Source organism: Ceratotherium simum, chromosome 7 (genome assembly GCF_057802395.1).
Source record: "Ceratotherium simum simum isolate JZ-2026a chromosome 7, ASM5780239v1, whole genome shotgun sequence".
Classification (NCBI taxonomy): Eukaryota; Metazoa; Chordata; class Mammalia; order Perissodactyla; family Rhinocerotidae; genus Ceratotherium; species Ceratotherium simum.
The window spans coordinates 75,779,016-75,796,791 of record NC_141906.1 but is presented as its reverse complement, the minus strand read 5'-3'; the positions used below and the strand labels follow the sequence as shown (position 1 = coordinate 75,796,791).

Genomic DNA, 17,776 nt, shown 5'->3' with positions numbered 1-17,776 from the left:
TTAGGTCTCTTGTCAGCTCTCTGAGGATTGCAGCTGGGTGGGGCTGGCCTCAGGCACAGGAGCACTCAATTGTTTCAGGTTTTGGAAGGTGGAGCAAACCTCCTATGTGGGTCTTTGAGAAGTACAAGTCTTCTGCGGCTGAGAAGCCCTGCCGCCCACAGGTCCACACACACAGTCAACACAGTCCTGCCCCGTGTGAGCACCCCGACCTCCCCAAGCCGATCCAGTCTCTCCACGGCGGGAGCCCCACACACTCTGCCACCGCCCCACACTCTCCACCCGCTCCTTGTGCACACCCTGCCATGCTCAAGTCGGCTCAGTTGCCAGGCTGCAGAGAATCCAGTCACCAATCTATGCAGGCCCACAAGTTGCCTGAGGGCTTGTTGTTGGGTGGGGCCAGTCTCTAGGGTGGGCTGCCTGCCCTGGCTGAGCTGGATTAAATCGGTGCTCTAGCGGGTGGGGCAGACCCTGGGCTAGCAGGCCTCAGGGAGAACTCCAATGGTGTCTGTGTCAGCACGCCCACACCAGGCCACAACAATGGCCGCCGCCGATGTCCCAGTCCCTGGAGAGGTCTCACCCCTCACCGAGATGCACTCAGGGCCTATTAGGTGAGTCTCTTGTCACCAAAGCACTGTACACCTTTCTTTCTGGTGATTTTAGGGTGCTTCCTGAAACGGGTGAGTTTGCGCACGGGCCCTTTAAGAGCCAGTTTTAGTTTCTTTGTGAACCGGGTTTTCTGGGGGTGTTCCCCAGTGTTTTAGTAGCAGGCACAGTCAGATATTATGCCGCTGGTCTCGATTGTGATGGGTCCACAATATGCCCACAGCAGGGGCGCTCCCCGGCTCAGGGCCCCGTGCCTCCAGAGAGGGTGCGTGCGTACCTGTGAGCTGCTCCCGGCGGCCGTGAAGCTGGCGGCTTGTGAAGGCGGCGTTTTTCCTCTCCAGAAGGGAGTCTCTGCCTCTTCCACCTCAGTTAGGATTGTCCGTTGTTGCAGGAGTTCCTCTCATCCAGTTTTCAGTTCTGTCTCAGGGGTAATTTTTCCACGAGTAGTTGTAAATTGGCTGTGTCTACGGGAGGAGGTGAGTTCCGAGTCTGCTTATGCCGCCATCTTGACTCCTCTCCGATCATATGATTTTTATCTTTCATTCTATTAGTGTGATGTATCACAGTTGAATTGCATATGTTGAACCATCCTTGCATCTCAGGCATGAATCCGGCTTGATCATGGTGTATAATTCTTTTAATGTGCTTTTGAATTGGTTGGCTAAAATTTTGTTGAGAATTTATGCATTTATATTCACCCAGGATATTGGCCTGTAGTTTCCCTTTCTTGTAATTTCCTTATCTGGATCTGATATCAGGGCAATTGGGCACCATAAAGTGAGTTTGAGAGTGTTCCCTCTTCTTCAGTTTTTTAGAAGAGTTTGAGAAGGATTGGTGTTAATTCTTTTTTAAATGTTTGGTAGAATTCTCCAGGGAAACTCTCTAGTTCTGGGCTTTTCTTTCTTGGGAGATTTTTGATTACTGATGAAATCTCCTTACTCATTATTGATATTTTCAGATTTTTTATTTCTTCATGATTCAGTCTTGGTAGATTGTATGTTTCTAGGAATTTATCCATGTCTTCTAGGTTATTCAATTCATTGGTGTATAATTATTCATAGTAGAGTCCTATGATCTTTTGTATTTTTGGGGAATCAGTTGCAATGACTCCTCTTTTATTTCTGATTTTATTTGAGTCTTCTCTCTTTTTTCTTAGTCTATGTAAAGGTTTATCAATTTTGTTTATCTTTTCAAAAACTAGATCTTTGTTTTGTTGATGTTTAGTATTGTTTTTCTGGTCTCCATTTCATTTATTTCTGTTCTGACCTTTGTTATTTCCTTCCCTTTGCTAACTTTGGATTCAGTTTGTACTTCTTTTTAGTTCTTTGTTGTATAAGTTAGATTATTTGGCATTTCTTTTTCTTTGAACCTGACCTTTTTTTCTTTTTTTTTGAGGAAGATTGGCCCTGAGCTAACATCTGTTGCCAATCTTCCTCCTTTTTCCCTTTTTTCTCTGCAAAGCCCCAGTAGATAGTAGTATGTCATAGTTGTACGTCTTTCTAGTTGCTCTATGTGGGATACCACATCAGCATGGCTTGATGAGTAGTACGTAGGTCTGCGTCCAGGATCCAAACCAGTGAACCCCAGACCACCAAGGCAGAGTGCATGATCTTAACCGCTATGCCACTAGGCCAGCCCCTCTTTTTTCTTAATGTAGGTATTTATTGCTATAATGTTCCCTCTTAGAACTGCTTTTGCTGCATCCATGAATTTTGATATGTTGTGTTTTCATTTCATTTACTTCAAGATAGTTTTTGATTTCCCTTTTGAATTCTCTTTTGACCTATTGATTGTTCAGGAGTGTGTTATTTCATTTCCATGTATTTCAAATTTTCCAGCTTTCTTCCTGTTATTAATTTTTAGTTTTACACCATCGTGGTCAGAAAAGATAGTTGGCATGATTTCAGTCTTCTTAAGTTTGCTTAGACTTGTTTTATGACCTATCATGTGATCTATTCTGGAGAAAGTTCTGTGTGTGCTTGAGAAGAATGGGTATTCTGCTGCTACTGGATGGAATGTTATGTATATATGTGTTAGGTCCACTTGTCTAAAGTATAGTTTAAGTTCAATATTTCCATATTGATTTTCTGTCTGGATGGTCTATCCATTGTTGAAAGTGGGGTATCAAAATCCTGTATGCTTATTTTACTGTTCTCTCTTCCTTCTCATCTGTTAGAATTTGATTAATAAATTTCGATGCTTTGATGTTGCATGCATATATATATTTATGATTGCTACATCTTCTTGATGAATTGACCCATTTATAGTTATATAATAACCTTCTTTGTCTTATTACCATTTTTGGCTTCATGTCTATTTTGCCTGATATAAGTATAGCTACCCCTCCTCTCTTTTGGTTTTCATTTGCTTGGAATATCCTTTTCCATCCCTTCACTTTGAGCCTATGTGTGTCCTTAAAGCTGAATTAAGTCTCTTGTAGGCAGTATAAGTTGGGTCTTGTTTTTGTTATCCACCCAGCCACTCTATACTCTTTGATTGGAGGAATAATTCATTTACATTAAGAGTAACTATTTATAGGTAAGGACTTACTAATGCCATTTCATTTATTGTTTTATGGCTACTTTGTAGTTCCCTTATTCCTTTCAGTCTCTCTTTCTGCTTTCTTTTGTGAATTGAAGATTTTCCATACTGATATGATTTGATTCTATTCTCTTTATCTTTTTTGTATCTATTGTAGTTTTTTGCTTCGCAGTTACCATAAGGCTTATATAAAATATCTTATAGATATAACAGTTTATTTTATGTTGATAGCAACTTAACTTCAATTACAAACAAACCTCTACTCTTTTACTCTCTACACTTTTGTTTTTGATGTCATAATTTACTTCTTTTTATATTGTGTATTCAGTAACAAATTATTGTGGCTATAGCTATTTTTAGTACTTTTGTTCTTTAACCTTTACACTAGAGTTAAGTGGTTAAGACATATTACAATATGCGAGTATTCTGAATTTGACTATATACTTACCTTTACAAGTATGTTGTAAATTTTCATATATTTTCATATTACTAATTAGTGTCTTTCATTTCAGCTTAAGAACTCTTTTCAGCACTTCTTGTTATGCAGGTCTACTGGTGATGAACTCCCTCAGCTTTTGTTTGTAGGAAAGTCTTTCTCTCTCCTTCATATCTGAAAGACAACTTTGCTCAATAGAGTATTCTTGGTTGACAGATTTTTCTTTAAGCATTTTGAATACATCATCCTGCTTCCTCCTGGCCTATAAGATTTCTGCTGAGAAATCTGCTGATAGCCTTATAGGGATTCCCTTGTAAGTTACAAGCTTCTTTTCTCTTGCTGCCATTAAGATTCTCTCTTTGTTTTCGATTTTTGACAGTTTTATTATAATGTGTCTTGGAGAAGATCTCTTCTAGTAGAGTTTATTTGGTGACATATGAGGTTCACTAACTTGAATAACCAAATCTTTATCCAGATTGGGACGTTCTCAGCCATTATTTATTTAAATAGCTTTCTTCCCCCTTCTCCCTCTTTTGTTCTTCTGGGAGTCCAGTAATTCACAAATTGCTTCTTTAGATGGTATCCTATAGACCACATAGGTTTCCTTCACACTTTTTCATTCTTTCTTCTTTGTTCTCTTCTGACTGGGTAATTTCAAAGTTCCTGTGTTCTAATTCACAGATCCTTTCTTCTTCTCGACCTATTTTATGTTGCATTTTTCACTTTATTCATTGTGTTCTAAGCTCCAGAATTTCTATTTGGTTCTTGTTTATGATTTCTATCTCTTTTAAACTTCTCATTTTGTTCATATTTTGTTTTTCTGATTTCTTTGAATTGTCTGTGTTTTCTTGTAGCCCATTGAGCTTCCTTAAACCAGCTATATTGAATTTTTTATCAAGTAAATTAGAGATCTCCATGTTTTTGCAGTCAGTTTTGGAATATTATTGTGATCCTTTGATGGTGTCGTGTTTTACCTGATTTTTTGTGTTCCTTGAAGTCTTGCATTGCTGTCTTTGCATCTGTAGTAGCAGTCACCAACTCCAGTCTTTACTAACTGAAGAGAGAAATACTTTCTGTCAGCTCTGCTAGGGATTCTGAGCCTTTCTCAGACCTTCTGTGGATATACCTGCTCCACACTTCTTGGTTCCTCTGTGGAAGAATTCTTAAGCTTCTATGCCTTCTTTTGATCTTGCAGTTCACCAGGGGGTGTCCTGATAGTTTTCCTTTTTTTTTTTTTCTGAAAATTGGAACTAAAGTTCCAGATTGTGGTCTCTCCAGGCCCACAGATTTGGGCTGGCTTTCTGTGTGTGCTCACTGCCACGCAGGGCCATCTCAAAGTGCTCAGAGCCATCTGCCAAAGCTCACTCTCACCACTCTTGGAGTGCAAACAGAGCTGGACAAAGGGTGGGGCTGTTTGTGGGTAAGTCATGTGGAGCACTGTGGGTGCCCATTGGCCAGTTGGTGGGTCCATGGGTGAGGCAACCCCAGCAGCTTCTGGGCAGGCTTCTTGATAGAGTCTGCAACATAATTAGTAGGATCCATGTCTATTTAATGCCCTCTGAGAGTCTTATATGATTCTTTCTCAGCCTCTTCCCACCAGCAGACATGGAGCTCCCAATTCACTACTCTAGATGGAACACGGAAGAAATGGACCTTTTGACAGGGTCCCATACAGTGGGGAAGGCAGGCATTCACTCACTCTGTCTCACTTTCCCCTGTGGTAGAAATCACAGGCTGAGCCGATCTCGCTTGGCACTGAGCTGTGCCATCTTGGGGTAGGGGTGATGCAGATAAAGACAAACTGTTCCTCTTACCCTCACGAGTGGGTTGAAACTCATATTATTTTGCTCCAACCGTGTGCTGCAACTTCTCCACTGGAAACCTGCACTTACACAAAGGCCCTCTCATCCGTCAGTTATTGTCTAAGACAGTATTCTCCAGGGCCTCCTGGACTGTGGCTGAGAGTGGCTAGAGCTGGTTCTTAGGCAACTTCAGTGTCCACAGCTGGGACTGAGGCCTGTGTGCCTATTACCCAACATACAGGTGGACAAAACTCCTTCTGGGTTCCTTGTCATTTGGTGTTGGATCCCATAGCTTCCATAAAGACTCCTTTGTCCATGGATGGATGCCAAAAGTTGTTGTTGAGCGGGGATACAATGAGAGACATCTTATTCAGCCATGTTGCTGATGTCACTTCCCTTGAGCTCTTTTTTTATGCCAGATGAAACTGTCATAGGAGAAGAAATAACGGGAAAAAGGTAACACATCCTAAAATAAACTAAGAAATCAATTAAAATTTAGAACTAGAAGTTGACTCTCAGGGTACAGGTTGATAATTGGACTAAGTGACTCAGACTCTGTCCCAGAGATTTCCCTGTTTCTTCCTTTGGGTCTTGTCTCTGATGTTCACCAACTAGCATGCAGGCCTCAGAAAGCCTCTTCTTTCCCTCCACAGTGGACAAGTGACCATAACCTTGCTTCCCTGTGGTGCAACCTGAGATAAGGCCAGAGGGTTCCAACACAACTGTCCTAAAGAGAAGGAGGTGAGAAGAATGAAATAAATGTGGAGTGTTTCTGCAGAATATGTCTTATGAGATATTGAGTCATTGTCAGCTTGTGGAGTCCCACAGAGTTACCATCCTCCAGGCAATGTAGCAGAGGACTTCTGTATTAACCATGTCTTTTGTTCTGTATTCTGATGCTTTGATACCTGGGGCTTTGCTGACCTCGGAGATACTCTTCCTCCTAGGGTTATCCAATTCCTAGAGACAGTAAACAGCTTGCCTGTAAGCATGATTTTGAAATGCAAAGCAACCAATCCAGGCCCATACCCCCAATAACCCTCTTTATCAAGCTCTCAAACTCTGGCTACCACCCACTTGCCCTAATTTTCCCAGAGAAAAGTTCCAGACTACTGGGGACAGCCTGTATGCCCCACAGCCAGATGAAATTATTCAAACTAGCCTATCCTAACCCTGCTTACTCTGCCTCCCTCATTATCAACATTTCCCCATCAGTGTGGTACATTTGTTACAACTGATGAACCTATTGACAAATCACTATCACCCACAGTCAATAGTTTACATTAGAGCTCACTTGTGATGTTGTCATTTCATAGTTTGGAGAAATGTATGATGATATGTATTCACCATTATAGTGTCAAACAGAGTAGTTTCACTGCCATAAAAAATCCTCTGTCCTGCACCTATCCACCTCTCCCTGTCTCCGAGCTCCTGGCAACCACTATGTCTCTCTGTCTCCATAGTTTTGCCTTTTTCAGATTGTCAAAGAGATGAAATAATACAGTATGTAGACTTTTCAGATTGGTTTTTCAGTTAGTAATATACATTTGTTTCCTCCATGACTTTTTTTGACTTGATAGCTCATTTCTTTTTAGCACTGGATAATATTACATTGTCTGGCTGTACCACAGTTTATTTATCCATTCATCAACTGAAGGACATCTTGATTGCTTCAAAGATTGGCAGTTATGAATACAGCTGCTATAAACATTATGTGAAACTTTTTGCATGGTCATAGGTTTCATATTTAAATGCTAAAGAGTAAAATTGATGGATTGTTTGGTAAGAGTATGTTTAGTTTTATAAGAAACTGCCAAACTCTTCCACAGTGGCTGTACTATTTCCCATTCTCACCAGCAATGAATGAGTTCCTGGTGCTTTACATCCTCCCCAGCGGATGGTGTTGTCAATGTTCTTGATTTTGGTCATTCTAATAGGTGTGTAGTGGTATTTCATTGTTTGTTAATTTGCATTTCCCTGATGACAAATGATATGGGGCATCTTTTCATATGCTTATTTGCCATCTGTATATCTTGTTTAGTGAGATGTCTGTTAAGGTCTTTGGCCCATTTTTAAATCAAATTGGTCCTTTTCTTACTGTTACTTTTAACAGTTTTTATATTTTGGATAACAGTCCTTTATCAGATATGTCTTTTTCAAATATTTTCTCACAAACTATCTTTTCAATGGCAGTCATCTGATCCATTGGCTTTGCCATACCTAAATAATAATAAAACCTATGTTTTAAAACCATTCTTTACCCTCACTGTACAAGATCACATTTGGACTTGTCTACTTCTCAAAGTTCAGACTGAGAAAGGAAAGCCTGATCCTCTCCTTTTTTCCATTTGGGCTCCTCTTCTTATAAGGTTAGTTTCCTGTATGAGGATTTACTTATCCCTTTCATGATTGGCACTGGCATTTCTCTGAGAATGAAGTTTTCATTTTAACCTGGAGCCCACCTAGATTTGTAACCATAAATTTACAGTCATTGTGATAAGGTAAGCATTAAAGAGAACATGATTTTTTGAGTCAGTCTAAATATGTGTGTGCATCTCTGTTCTGCCTGTTACTAACATGCAAGCTTGACCTAAGTATTCTCATCGTTGTTAAATTCTGTCTACTCGTTGTTAAAACGCAAACAAATTCCTACCTCAAATAATTATGAATATAAATTGCATAAAGCCAGACACTCTGTTATTTCTCTTTCAATTTCCTCTCCGCTTATATAAGAAAAATATTTCATATGACATGATACTATTATTTGCGTTTACCCATAAGAAGGACTAAAAAGAATGCATTCTATGAGTTTCTCAATACCTCAAGGCTGAAGTAGGTAATGTTTTAACAGGTGAAGCAACTGAAGTTCAGCAGTATTAAGTACCTTTCAATTTATTGTAAATATGTCACGAAAATTTATTTAAATATTAACTGATGCTCTTCTTCATTCTGTTTAGATGGCTAGGTTTTGCAAGTCTTCTTTCCTTAGTCCTTCCAATAAATTTGAGGTTGACTTTTAGAGGGTTTGAGCTAGAGAGACTCTGGACTAGGGTCAATAAGCCCATCAGAAGGGTGAGACAATCTCTACTGAAAAGAGGGTGATTATGTTTAGGACTGTGTAGTAAATGGTGAGATCTGCAGACTCTTTCAACTGCTGAATTCTAAGAATGTTTGCAGCCAGTCTTACTGTCATCCTCCTTGACCCCCTGAAATTAGAAAATTGTAGGGCTCTTCTCTGGTGAAACTGACCTGCCTAAGAAAAAAGAACTACAGATACTGTTGGATGTTTGACCCCTAATAAAGTGACACACGTGGATCACTCTTTCCCTAAAGTGAGGTCTGCTTGTTGAAAAGCCTGGCCATATTACAATGAGTGTTCAGTCAATTTGTTACTTGTTGTCTCTTAAATACATGAGGACAGCCTAGGATCACCAGCCATTTAAGGGATGATTGTACATGAAGAAACAAAGAGAAAAAAATATTCAGGGAAATTAGAATGTTACATGGCAGTTGCCCTCTCATTTTGCTCAGTGAAGTGGCCTGTGTCTACTGTAATGTGAGAAGCCAGAAAGGTCCCATGTTTTTTTATCAGTCAGACTCATCATGATTGCAGTGGGCCAAGGAGTTCCTACAGGAGCTGTCCATGTAGGCAGCCTGCTGGGCCCGGATGTTGGAGAAACAGATTCTGGGACAGGAATACAGCATCGAGGCATTCCTGAACTAGAACAGAGGTGTAGGGGAGCAATTTTATAAAAAATAAAGCTAATAAAGTGTTAAATAAAATACGTTCCTGCCTCTTACCTTGATAAACTACTTTCACAACCCTGGAAGGCCAGATTCAAATTTAGAATCCTGAGAATCTTTAAAGTTCCATGCAAAACATGGTAGCACAGGGAGAGCCACTCTGGTTCCCAGGTACCTGGCCATGGACCACAGCTTACTCCTTCCATCTCTCACTCCCATATTTGTCCCACAAGGTGAGGGGCCTACACATACACAGGTATGAGCACTTCCAGTCCACATGCTCAATTGCCATCCACATCCCTTGCATACAGCTTCTGCCTGGCCACCAGATGGAGTGAACACAACAGTCTGGTCTGCTGTTGGAAGAATGAATCCAGAGAAAAGATCACAGGCCCTGGAAACTGAGGAGTCTTGCTCCAAGCCAAGATTTCTGTGTAATCTTTCAGGCCTGACCACAGGCAATTACAAAGTCTTTTCATGGCAGGCCTCACAAGGGAAAGCTGGCTCTAGGCTTTCACGTGGAGAAAGGAAATACTCAACTCCATCCCACTCTAGCCAACTTATCCAGGCTCAGATGGGTTCAATGGCCAATTCTACCAAATTCTTAAGGAAGAAATTATACAAATTCTTTATAATTTTTCTCAGAAGAAAGAGACAAAAGTTATACCCTAGCTGATTCAACAAGGCCAACATTATCCTAATAATAAAAGCAGACAAAGATAATACCAGAAAAAAAAAAAAAACTACAGACCATATCTCTCATGAATATAGATGCAAAAATCCTCAACATTATATTAGCAAATAAATCCAACAATACATAAAAACATATATACCATGACTAAGTGGACTTAGTCCAGTTATGATGGCTGGTTCAAAATTAAAAAGTCAATTAAGAGTTCTGATTCAAGATGGTGATGTAGGAAGGTCCTGAACTCACTTTCTTTCATGGACACACTGAATCTACAGCTACATGTGTAATAATTTTCTCAACCCCCCCTCCCCCAAAACCAGCTGAGTATCTCCTTCACTTTGGGGTAAACGAGAAAAAACTCACATAGAAGCAATTAGGAGAGACTAAGACACAATCACACCATAAACCCACTCCCTGCTTGTCAACTGACAATTGAAGGGAGCTCAAAAACCTGAGCTTCTGCCTGAGGAGTGAAGAGTTTGAACCCCACATGGAGCACGCCATATTTTAAGACCTGCACCTTTGAGACAAGCCCCCAAAACATCTTGCTTTGAAAGCCAGTAGGTGTACGAGACCCACAGGATTATAGCAAATTGAGAAACAGTTCTTAAAGGGCTCAAGTGCTCAGACTCACCCATGCCGGAGCCCAGGCAAAGGCAGCTGACTGAAAAGCACCTAGACTTTCTGCGAACGAGGGTTACATGCTTATTTTAAAACACTGGCGAGAGGGGGCAGGCATCTAATTTAACACACATCTAGGGACCTACTGAATACTCTCTGAAGATGGAGTCCTGTGGGTGCCATCTTTTTGCTCTCCCTCTGCCTCACTTCAGCTTGCTGCTGTCTCCCAGAAAGGAGCTTGTACCCTTGTCTGGCACTCCTATTTTTGCTGCTGCTGATTAGGGGACACTTCAAGATCAAGTGGCTCTGGTAGCCAGTGGAGTTTACACTTACGGGTCCCATAGGATTGTAACCAAAAGAGAAAGAGTTCTTAACTGGCTTCTACTTCCAGGGCACAGCAAGAGGCAACAGACTAAGGTGCCTGTTAGTTCTGTGAAAGAGGCCTATAGCTTATCTTCATAGCTATGGCCTGAGGGGCGGGCTTCTAATTAAACACACATCTAAGGGCCAACTGTGATCCTCTGCAGAAACATTGAAGGGTGAGTGTTATTTTTCTGCTCTCCCTCTGCTGTACTCCAAAATGCCAGTGTCTCCCAGAGCGGATATTGTACTCAGGTCTGGTGCCCCAGTTTTCCTATCTGGCACCCTGGGTTTTGTGGCTGTTGCCTAGGGGGAACCCCTTGATTGCTTGGTTCTGGGGGCCACCAGGGCTTGCATTCATGGGTCCCATGGGAATGCAACAAACAGAGAGTCAGTTCATGTTCAACTAACACCCGTAGGCCACAGCATGTACAGCAGAGTGAAACACCCCCCACTCCCAACAGTTTTTCTGTGAAAGAGTCCTATTTGCTTGTCCTGGAGTTTTGGCCTGAGGGACAGGCTGATTTGGCACTAATATAGAGGTCTAATTAAATCCTTTCAGTACTGGAGGCTGGTGGGTTCCATATTTGTGTGCTCACTCTGCCTCACTCCAGGTCTCTAGTGTCTCCTGGAAAAGATCTTGTACACACACCTGGTGCACCAATTTCTGCGGCTGTCACCTAGGGACACCTCTAGGTCACCTTGCTCTGATGGCCAGCAGGACTTATACTCAGAGTCCCAGAGTACTGTATTCATTTGCATACTTGAAAAGCTGCTGTCTAAAAGTCTGGCTTCCAATTAGCCTAAATTTAGGTGCTGACTGTCCCTTTGGGACACTGACAGATCTTGGCACACCCTCAACTACTGGGAGCCACTAAAAATAAAGTAGGCTGCTTTAATAATCACAAAGATTTGGGAGACAAACCAAAGATAGGGTGGAATTGAACATTAATATTCATCTCCTACACTAGACTACTCTTTCAAGACTGGTGAGGTGGCTGCTTTATCTAATACACAGAAACCAACACAGAGAATCAAGGAAAATGAAGAAACACAGGAATATGTTCCAAACAAAACAACAAGATAAAACTTCAGAAATAGACCTTCATGAAACAGAGATAAGTGATTTACCTGATAAAGAGGTTAAAATAACAGTAATTTAGTAATTTAGAGAATGGCTGTTCCTGGCAGAGGCTGAGAGCAGTTACCTGATAGGGATTCTTGTTACCATTAAACCTACACTCCATGAGAAGAAAGGGGAGGGGAATCAGAGCAGTCTCCTTTCTTGTTTGAGCTAGAAGTAGAGCAATTATTCCTGGAATGAGCTGGAATATGAATACATTATTGAATGTCTATCCTAAATTATAATAGATGACCCTTTATGTTAATCTTTCCTTGATCTAATCACATCTTTTTACTATAGTCATTTTTTATTTATTAGTTCCTTTTTAAGAGACTGCCAGATCCAATAGGCAATGACCCTGCTTTATGGATTTCAGTAGCTTTCATCAGATGGAAGTTTAGTCTAGTGAATATGATTTGGGGACCTGAAGTGAGACAGACCCAGGCATGTGGGCTCTGAAACAAAATGTCATTGTGAGCAATTTACCTTTAAATGGAGATCATTATTGTGAGAAATAAATAAGGATATATTTGTGTAGTGCTTTGGATCTTGGCAGCCAGAAGTCAGTATAAGTGTGCTGTGTCAGGTACTTTATTGGGTATTCAAGCAATATTAATGATAATAATTTTTTCACAATGATTTTTCCCTTATAGTGCTGTTTAAGTGTTACTTAGAAGAAAGAATTATCTTTAAAAACCAAATCAAGGAATATCAAGGGTATAAACAAACTTATCTTCCTCCTTTGAGAAAGTAATCTCTGAGGAAATGGTCTTACGGGAGTCTCCGTCTTAATAATTAGGCCATTGAGATACGTAATCCAGAATAAAACACTTTAATCTCCTGTTATCCACTGGTCAAGAAAAGGCACTATATCTTTCCTGGAAATGGGAGGGGCTTTTGAGCAAATCAACAATTGGAAATCATGTTCTGTGCAGAAAGAGTTACAAGGTAAATTAGATTATCTGAGCCTTTGGACTGGACTGGGAGGAGAGTGTTCTGAGCTCAAAGCTGTGTTCTATATTCACTATGGTCACTTTCTGTCCTAGAACAATTATGGACAAGAGACAGTATAGTATAGCATTATGGCTCTAAACTAAAGGAAGGTGAATACCTGCCTGACCCTGGTCAGTTCTGTAATTCATTGTTACAAGTGCAAACTGTGAGAGTCAGAATGTCCAAGTTTGCCTTCTGGCTGCAACGCAGTACTTTTGGGACTTTGAGCTAGTTTCTTAACTGAGTTGTCTCCTCTGCAAAATAGGGATGATAATAATATCTTCACATAGCTCTTAGTACATGGCCTTTTATAGTAACCACTTAAATAAGTGTTAGCTTAAAAAATTATCATTAAGCCTATAGCCACTTGAGCTAAGAGATCTTGTAAATATGTGACCTCACCTTCTTGATCTGACAGCAGTGACTCAGAGTTGGGAGCTCTGAGCAGAGTCTCAGTGGCATCTGCCAGTCAGGACTGTGTCCGGGGAAGAGGACCAGGTTTCAGTAACTGAAGCAGAGATAGGAGAGAGAAGGACAAGGAAAATGGATTGAATTATAATCTAAGAGACATCTATCTTATTTTTGGTATTTTTTCTCTCAAAGCACCAAGTTCTCATTCTGGAGGCTAAAGTTAGCCTCATATTTTTCTTTGGCAGTAAAAGCCACTTGAGCTGTGAAGATAGATCCATAGCAAACAGTAACAACCTTCCTACCATACCAAAGTTCAAATCTCTCTCTGTGTACTGCACTCTCAAGAACGGGGGTGGATACTGGGATGATGGTGGTGTGTGTCTTTCTTTCTAAGTGGTTCTCTCTTCTTGTCCCCACAGACTGCCCCTCCTGTTCATCTCCAGAGGACGATGGCAGCTGAGAACTCTTCTGTGACAGAATTTATGCTTGCAGGCTTGACAGACCAGCCAGGACTACAGATACCTCTCTTCCTCTTGTTTCTAGGTTTCTACATGATCACTGTGGTGGGGAACCTGGGCCTGATAACACTGATTGGGTTGAACTCTCACCTGCACACCCCCATGTACTTTTTCCTCTTCAACCTCTCCTTAATAGACTTCTGTTACTCCACCACCATCATCCCCAAAATGCTGAAGAGTTTTGTCTCAAAGCAGAACATTATTTTGCATTCAGGGTGTATGACTCAATTCTTTTTCTTCTGCTTCTTTGTCATCTCTGAGTCTTTCATCATGTCAGCAATGGCATATGACCGCTATGTTGCCATCTGTAAACCATTGGTGTACACAGTCACCATGTCTCCTGAGGTCTGTTTACTCCTCTTGTTGGGAGTGTATGTGACGGGGTTTTCAGGGGCCATGGTCCATACGGGAAGCTTAGCAAGTCTGACCTTCTGTGCCAACAACGTTGTCAATCATTTCATGTGTGACATCCTTCCTCTCCTTGAGCTCTCCTGCAACAGCACTTATGTGAACAAGCTGGTGGTTTTCATAGTTGTTTCCATTGGCACTGGAATGCCCATGGTCACCATCTTCATCTCTTATGCTCTAATCCTCATAAGCATTCTCAACATTCACTCCACTGAGAGTAGGTCCAAAGCCTTCAGTACGTGTGGCTCCCACATAATTGTGGTCTCTCTTTTCTATGGTTCTGCGGCTTTCATGTATCTCAAACCACCTTCCATTTTGCCCTTTGACCAAGGGAAAGTGTCCTCCCTGTTCTATACCATTGTGGTGCCCATGTTAAACCCATTGATCTATAGTTTGAGGAACAAGGATGTCAAAATTGCCCTGAGGAAAATCTTGGGAAGAAAAATATTTTCTCTAGAAAGGAGTAGTATTTGAGGGTGGAGATACAATGCATTGTTTGTTAGTGTTTGTTTTCAATTAAGGATCTCAGTTTAGTCAGCATGGAAAAGGGAAAGAGAAATGAGTTCAGGAGACCTGTGGGGTGTGTGTCAGGTGAGTGAGGTGAATAGGCCACATTTAGTAGGTAGTAGAGGAAACAGCAATTTGTGAGGCATATAGTGGAGTTGGTTTTGTATCCTGGCTCAGTTGTTTAGTAATTGTGTGACTTTGAGCAAATGCCTTAATATCTCTAAATATTAATTTCTCTATTTTTAAAAGAGAGACAATGATCTTGACTTCGTGGGGTTTTTGAGAGAATTAAATGCCAGGCACTTAATGAATCTTAGTTCCCTCCCTGCTGGACTCCTTCATCCAGTTTCAGTACTTCCTCTAGCTTTTTCAGGACTTGAGGCAAAATGCTTCATGTTCCTGGAACTCTGCTTAGTCATGAGAACATGCACTCTTCTCCAACTTTCATTTAAAAACTATATGAAATATTTTTAAAAATATATTAAAATACATTTTTACTAAGTTATCCTTGCACATGGTAAAAAATAAACAATATGAGTGGAGACTATACTGAAAAATACGTCCTCCTCCCATGTAGTCATTCCATTCCCGAATTCTCCTTCTTAGCAGCAAAATTATTGCTAATTCCTTATGAATCTTTCAAATTCAAACATATATGTCTCTCTCTCTCTGTATATCTATACATATATGTATATATATATAGTGTGCCTTCTTGTCTTAAAGTAGTATAAAAGGGCATTTAAGAATGAGTTTTTCAATGGAAACAGCTTAGAATTGGGTGCGACGGAGAACTTTTCAGAAGTAAGAAAAAGAGAAGTCAGTCACAGAAGAGGCATGGGAAAGGATATTGATGAGAAGGGGAGGGAGAGGAGAGGCATCACTGGCCCTGGATGTGTCACCAGGGGCTCAACCCTTCAGTCATGGAGTAACATTCTGTCCCCTGATCTTCTATCCTCATCCTATGGTTGCACTACCTTCATTTCTTGTTGATGCTTTGATAAGGTTAGAGCCCTTGATAGCCGAAATACTTACCAGGATGGTAAGTGTTTTTAATGTATCACATGGTTCTCAACATGTTTATTCATCTATTTTAATAAATGAGGCACATGGTTTTTCTTTTGCTGATTCTGGAAGCAACTCCTATTTATTGTTGCAAATTTGGAATATAAAAAATGTATGAAAAAAAAAGATCACCTGTACTTCAATGTGGTAGTTTGCATTATTGGTCAAAATTCATCACTCGCCTAGCAGTATTATGCATCCATACCCTTGCAGAGGTTTCATAGAAGTTGGGTATATTTCCCTAATTGATGGTTGGCTTGGCCATGTGACCCATTTTGGCAAATAGGATATTAGCAAATGTGATGCAGTAAGTGCTTGGGATGTGTTTATGTGTTGGGGCTTGTCCTCTTGTGCTTCTGCCATTGAGCCTTGAGAAGAGTTTCTGCTAGGTAACTGCTCCTGCTTCCAACTGATTCTCACAATGAACACATGTGGAGCAGATATTGAATCAGAACTGTGACCAGACAAGACAAGATGAGCCACCACAATCAACTTGTAGACATGTGAGGAACAAATATTCATCATTGTAATCCTTGAGATTTTGTGAGGTTGTTTTATAGCAATAGCTAACTGATATACTCCATATTTTGTGCTGGTCTCAGCGTATCAATAACCAATGCTGTAGCTGGACCAGTCTTTGTGGTTCTTATTATGATTGCAAGATGCCCTTCAGTAACCATCAGGAAACTTTGAAAAAATGAAAGTTTATTACTTATAGGACCTGGTAAATACACAGCACACCTAGTGCCACACAGCAAAGTTGCAGGTAGAGCAAGAGAAAACACATGGGCCTGGGGTTCTGCTTTTGTTTAGGTCGAGGGTGGAGGCCTAGGGTTTGGCAGGCTCACTAGTGGTGAATTTAAAACATATGAATAGAAATTTGAAGCTAGTGAGGAGAAAAAACAAGTGGCCAAAATGATCAGCTCTTGAAATCAACCAACATCTCTAAAACACAGGAGCCTCACTTGGGGGAGGTGGCCTGGCTCTTTAGCTAGTCTTGTGGCTGGCAATGTGTTTATTCAAGATAGCTGTCTTTGAAGTGGATGCCTAGGCAATGGAAGCTTAAATCAGGCACTTACATTACAAAAAAGAAAAAAAAAAAACAACTGTCAGCGTTATACTACCCTCCACCACTCAGAGATCAGGAAAGGAGAATCACATTTGGAGTACGAAACTTTCTTCCAGTGGGATCATACTCTGTATGCCATGTTATAAAATGTTTTTAACTTATCATTATAATGTGAGCTTTTCTAGTTGTCAATAAAATTTTTGAATTATACCTTTTTATGGATTTCTTCATACAGGTATGCCATATTTTAACTTTTTCCTATTGTTGAACATCAAAATTGTGGCAAGCTCTCCAATGTTTTACTACTATAAATAATGCTGTGATTATCACTTTGTGTTAAAATTTTTGTTTAGATTTCTGATTATTTTCTCAGGAGAGATTCCTATTTTATTTTTTCAATTCAAAGTATCTCCAATTTTCTCTATAATTTCTTCTTCTTTGACTTATTTGTTATTTAAAAATGTGTTGTTTAATCATACTTTTCTCAGATATATTTTTGCTAAATTGACAGGTGGATCAGAGCCCCAGGACCCTGTCTTCTCTGTCTTTTGGTCATCCTACTTGGATAATTCTAACTTGAACATCTCCATGTACTTTTTAATTTTTAGCTTTTAATTGTGGGTTTCTTTAATTCCTCTGTCATTTCCTCCTAAATAGTGACCTTTGAGACAATTAAAAACATCATCTCCTATGTCAGCATCATTCCCTTCTGTTGTGTGTGATAATTGTTTTCCCAACACCATTTATTGAAGAGACTATCCTTTCCCTCATTGAGTAGTCTTAGCTCCTTTGTCAAATATTGGATGACCATATACGGAATGATTTATTCACGGGCTCTCATTTCTGTTCCATTGGTCTATGTGTCTGTTTTTATGCTGGTACTATTC

General features: G+C 40.4%; 1 protein-coding gene across 1 annotated transcript; it reads left to right on the top strand.

The window, feature by feature from the left end:
- The first annotated feature begins 13,764 nt into the window (after positions 1-13,764).
- On the top strand, positions 13,765-14,799 carry LOC101395708 (olfactory receptor 8B12-like). Its single transcript, XM_087434055.1, has one exon. The coding sequence runs from the start codon at positions 13,775-13,777 to the stop codon at positions 14,723-14,725; it is 951 nt and encodes a 316-aa protein (XP_087290181.1). The 5' UTR covers positions 13,765-13,774; the 3' UTR covers positions 14,726-14,799.
- Positions 14,800-17,776: the final 2,977 nt, after the last annotated feature.